General features: G+C 41.3%; 1 protein-coding gene across 1 annotated transcript; it reads left to right on the top strand.

Annotated features, from left to right (window-relative positions):
- LOC109831558 (gibberellin-regulated protein 6-like) lies at nucleotides 432-2,258 on the top strand. Its single transcript, XM_020398903.1, has 3 exons — nucleotides 432-544; nucleotides 639-705; nucleotides 1,856-2,258. Exons 1-3 carry the CDS (start codon nucleotides 482-484, stop codon nucleotides 2,035-2,037), a joined length of 312 nt encoding a protein of 103 aa, XP_020254492.1. The 5' UTR covers nucleotides 432-481; the 3' UTR covers nucleotides 2,038-2,258.

The raw sequence follows: 4,355 nt of genomic DNA, 5'->3' as shown, positions 1-4,355 counted from the left end.
AATTTAGGATATCAAGTTGATATTTTTTTTTATAATTTGGAGTATCAAAACGCTACTTTTTTATAACTCAGATCATTTTAAGTGCAAAAATGATGAAGCAATACGGTGTTAAAATTTCGCCCAAAATTTCAGCACTAGGTCAAAGATATTTTTTTTAGGGCCCTTTCGCTTTACCATTTAGGTCCTCAGCACATGTGTTCTCTCACCATCCCACTTTTAGAAACAAGTCAAAGACATTTCAAAGCTCTTTCAAGCTGTCAACCAATCAGAACCCAACAAGTGTCGTTAATACCTTAAAACCTTAGCCGAACTTCACTGTAGTCCATTGTCTTGTGCAGTGTGCAGCTGCTCCGGCATCAGAAATCACATGCCCCCTCTGACCCAAGTTTCCCGCCAAAACTTCAAGCCCTAGCCCCTTCTCCCCTCCCTATAAAAAACAAAGAAGCTCAACCGCATTTGCTCTCTACATCTTCTTGTTACCATGGGGAAGTTGCTTGCTGTGCTCCTGTTGTCGGTCATCGCATTCTCAATAATCTCTTCTGGGGTAAGCTTTAGAGATCGAAGTGCCATCTCCCCATCGTTATTTGCAATAATCTTGTAAAAGTCTCTTATTGGCTTTTTTCTTTTGGGTATTGTAGCTTGGCAATACGTTGCGTGGTGAGTTGAATGAGGGGAGGTATGGGCCAGGGAGCTTGAGGAGTTACCGTAAGTTAATCTGCATTGCTTTTTGCGACGTAGTTTGTTAAAAGTAGCTTTGAGCACAAGCGCAATTGTTGACTTCACGCGGTCTTCAGCTATCATCAGACCATTTTTCAATCGAAGAAATTTTCAAAATGGTCTCAAACTAATTTTTTTTAAAACTAGACTCTTTTACGTTTTTATTACAGAAACAGATTCATTTTCTTACTATGTCAGCACTGTGACCAGAAAATGAGTATTTTTTTAAACACCTTCATAATTAGTTGGGGTTGTTAACCCCGTCTAATTTGGACCTCAGTTGTAACTTACAAATTTGTCGGGTATCAACCCCGACTAATTAGGAAGATGTTTAAAAAAATAGATTGATTTTCTGATCACGATGCTGATGTGATCAGAAAGTGAGTCTTTTTCTGTAATAAAAATGTAAGAGGGTTTAGTTTTAGAAAAAAAAAAAAGTTGGTTTGAGGTCATTTTGAAAATTTCTTCTTTTTCAATCTGAATATAACAATTACTCTTCGTTTTAAGGTGAATCGTTCTAAATCCTTTAGAAGAAGAAAACGAAAACAATATTACCGGCCTACCTGCAAGTGGCCGGTTGGGGCGCGGTCTTGGCTGGAAGGCCACGAATCGATTTGTGTCTAGGCGTGGCCTGTTTATTTTCCATGCATAGTTATTAGATATTGCGGTACCTGCATAATGCATCTGGATTTGGGCGGTGAAAGAGATGCCCTACACCTGAGGTTTAAGCAAGGTTCCTCGCCCAGAAAGAGAAAAAAACACAAAGCCTAAAAAAAATATCTGTACTTGAAGTAGTAGTCTTAAGGGCCTGTTTGGATTTGATTTTTTCGAGTTGAAAAATGGGGGAAAGCTGTCAAAAATGTCCGCTTTTTTGGCAGCTTTCCCTAAAATTGCCTCTTAAAGAGGCGATTTTGGGGAAAATTTGTCAAAAAGCTGATATTTTTGTAGCTTTCCCCGACTTTCTCTCTCCAAAAACAGGAACTGCGGTACTAAAGGATGATTAATTTTTAATACATCATTAATATAATGAATTCGCACAATGTTCAGCCAAAAGTGAGTTGAAGTTATGATTTAGATTTTTTTTTAAAAGTTGACCCACGTTAGATGTGTAATTCTAATTTTTTTTTGCCTGCCATAGAGTGCCCTGCACAATGCACAAGGAGGTGCTCAAGGACTCAATATCACAAGCCCTGCATGTTCTTCTGTCAAAAGTGTTGCAGAAAGTGTCTCTGTGTTCCTCCTGGTTTCTATGGCAACAAGCAAGTTTGTGCCTGTTACAACAATTGGAAGACAAAGCGTGGAGGACCAAAATGCCCTTAAGTTATTATTTAATTAGATTAATCAACATGATGATTATGTTGGTGATTAATGATGATTATCCCTTGTTGTAGTGTTTTTTGGGGACTAATATTTGTTATAGGTGTGAGTTTTGAGTTGAGGCTGATGAGACTCGTTTTGCTCGTTTTGATTGGACTTGGTTGGGTTTCGAATTAAAATGTTAAAGGCTTAATTAGTTGTATGTGAAGTAAAATTTGTGGTCATTTGTCTAAAATTTTCAGATTACTATGAAATTGTTAGAAGGCTGATCTGGGCTGTCTTTGTATGGCACAATAGCCTGGCTTGTTAAAATTTTAAGCGAAACATTTTCCGTCATGCTATTGTTGTACAGCAGCCCACTATTGTAAAGGTCCATTAATGCTTTTAATTGGTTAATGCCTTTAATTGGCGCTCCAATTTCAAACTCAAATGAAACTCTAAGGACGAAGTGTAGGCGTCAAAAAATGCTAATAGGTATCCCAAACATAGAGAAGATCATCAAAATATCACTTCATACTGTCTTAGGAGAAAAATCAAGACAGATTATTTGTCTTGCCAGCGAGACAGTATTTGCTGTCTCGTAGCGAGACAATGTATGCTGTCTCGCCAGCGAGGCAGTGTATGCTGTCTCGCCAGCGAGGCAGTGTATGCTGTCTCGCCAGCGAGGCAGTGTTTTGCTGATCTCGCCCAGCGAGATTAGTGTTTACTGTTTTCGCAGCCCGAGCAGTGTTTGAAATGCGTCAAAACCACCTTAAATAACTCCCACCCACGGTGTCCCATTAACTGCCAAGGGCGTCTGGGAGAACATCGTTAGCACGAAAATCACCGTGAATAACTGTCAATAATAACGGAGTTTTGAAAACGTGGGAAGCGCTAGTTAAAACGAAAACTTCGCAGACGAATATTCTTTTTCCGAGCCAGCATTTACTGTCTCGCGGGCCGAGACAACAAACACTGTCTCGCCCGCCGAGACAGCAAACACTGCCGCAGCCCTAATTTCGCCGTTTTGTGAGTTTTTGCCAGGCTTACAGACCCCATCAGGCCTTATAAATACCCCCTAAGGTGTTCAGTTCTGACGAGTGATCGAGCATATTTTCGAGCAGTCCAGAGCAGAGGCGATAGCGCAGACTTGAGTTCTTTAGTGGCATTTCCTTGATATTCGAGCTTTGACTTGATCTTAAGAAGAACGACTATCTTACTTTGATAAGATATCGTTTCAAATTCTTACTTCGATAAACGAAGGAAGAATCATTAAGCCCCCTTCACGATCTGTGATTCGGTGGTCCACGAACCAAAGCGTTCCCGGCACAGGCGAAGTCCCACAAAACAAGAATCGATAGACGATTTTTGTGTTATTTTCTCAAAAGTTGTAATTTTCTCTTTGTTGTGTAAAAGAGGTCTTATAAAAAGACTATTTCTTTGAATTTGTTGTAATCAAACAAAAATATAATGAATTCCACAGCAAAACCAACTTTCGACGAAAACAAACTGGCGACCACAGTGGGAGCCAGCGGCCTCGCTGCCGAGGTCGCAGTGTCGCAACCGATCAAGATCGTTGTCAACGAAGAGATCGAATACGAGTTCGATTAGGCGAAATTCGAGGAGTACTTGTCATCCTCATCATCAAAACTTTCCTCACCTCGTAAGTGTAGGAAGTTTTCATCTCCAAAGAAAAATTTCAAGTCTACAATGCCAATGAAGGCCGTAGGTGAAGGTTCTTGCCCAATTGCTGCTAAAGAATCTACCTGCGACATCTCTGCTCCAAACGACTCTGTACCAGTCAAGGAGTCGTTGATTAATGGCTCACCGGTGCTGACGAAAAGAGCTCGTCAGAGACAGCGCCAGCGCCGTGCTCGTCAATTGGCCAAGGCCATGCAACAAACCGACGGGGTCCATTATTATGCGGACCTAGAGTCGAGAAAACAAAAAGCGGTTCAATTGCCTCAACGGCAAAATAATCATATTTCTGCAAAACTTACGACGGAGGAATGGACTCTCGTCAAAAGAGCTCGTTCAACCCTCAAGGAACGTATACAAAAACGTCAGGCAAAAGCCGCTCGAGCTCGTGCCCGTCGTCAACAAATACAAGGAACCAAGAAAGAAATAGTGTCTGAAAAGCCACCAAATAACCGTAAAGTTTGGGTTCCGAAGGCGCCGCAAACATCCGTTCCGTGCCCGTCTACTGCATCACCAGTCAAACCCTGGGTTAGCCCAGATTTATCAAAGTTCAAGATCACAATGGCGGATCGCCTCGGTCCTTCGGTTGACGATCGAGGCAAAGCCCCAGTCAAAGAACAATCAGATCCAGCAAATAAACCCTT

Source organism: Asparagus officinalis, chromosome 2, assembly GCF_001876935.1.
Source record: "Asparagus officinalis chromosome 2, Aspof.V1, whole genome shotgun sequence".
NCBI classification, from domain to species: Eukaryota; Viridiplantae; Streptophyta; class Magnoliopsida; order Asparagales; family Asparagaceae; genus Asparagus; species Asparagus officinalis.
This window is presented reverse-complemented; position numbering and strand designations above follow the sequence as displayed.

What these genes read in the sequence shown, in the direction of transcription:
- LOC109831558 (XM_020398903.1), top strand. Translation starts at nt 482, where the DNA reads ATGGGGAAGTTGCTTGCTGTGCTCCTGTTGTCGGTCATCGCATTCTCA. An exon ending in TCTCAATAATCTCTTCTGGG is followed by an intron (nt 545 to 638) that starts GTAAGCTTTAGA and finishes TGGGTATTGTAG; the next exon opens with CTTGGCAATACGTTGCGTGG. An exon ending in AGGGAGCTTGAGGAGTTACC is followed by an intron (nt 706 to 1,855) that starts GTAAGTTAATCT and finishes TGCCTGCCATAG; the next exon opens with AGTGCCCTGCACAATGCACA.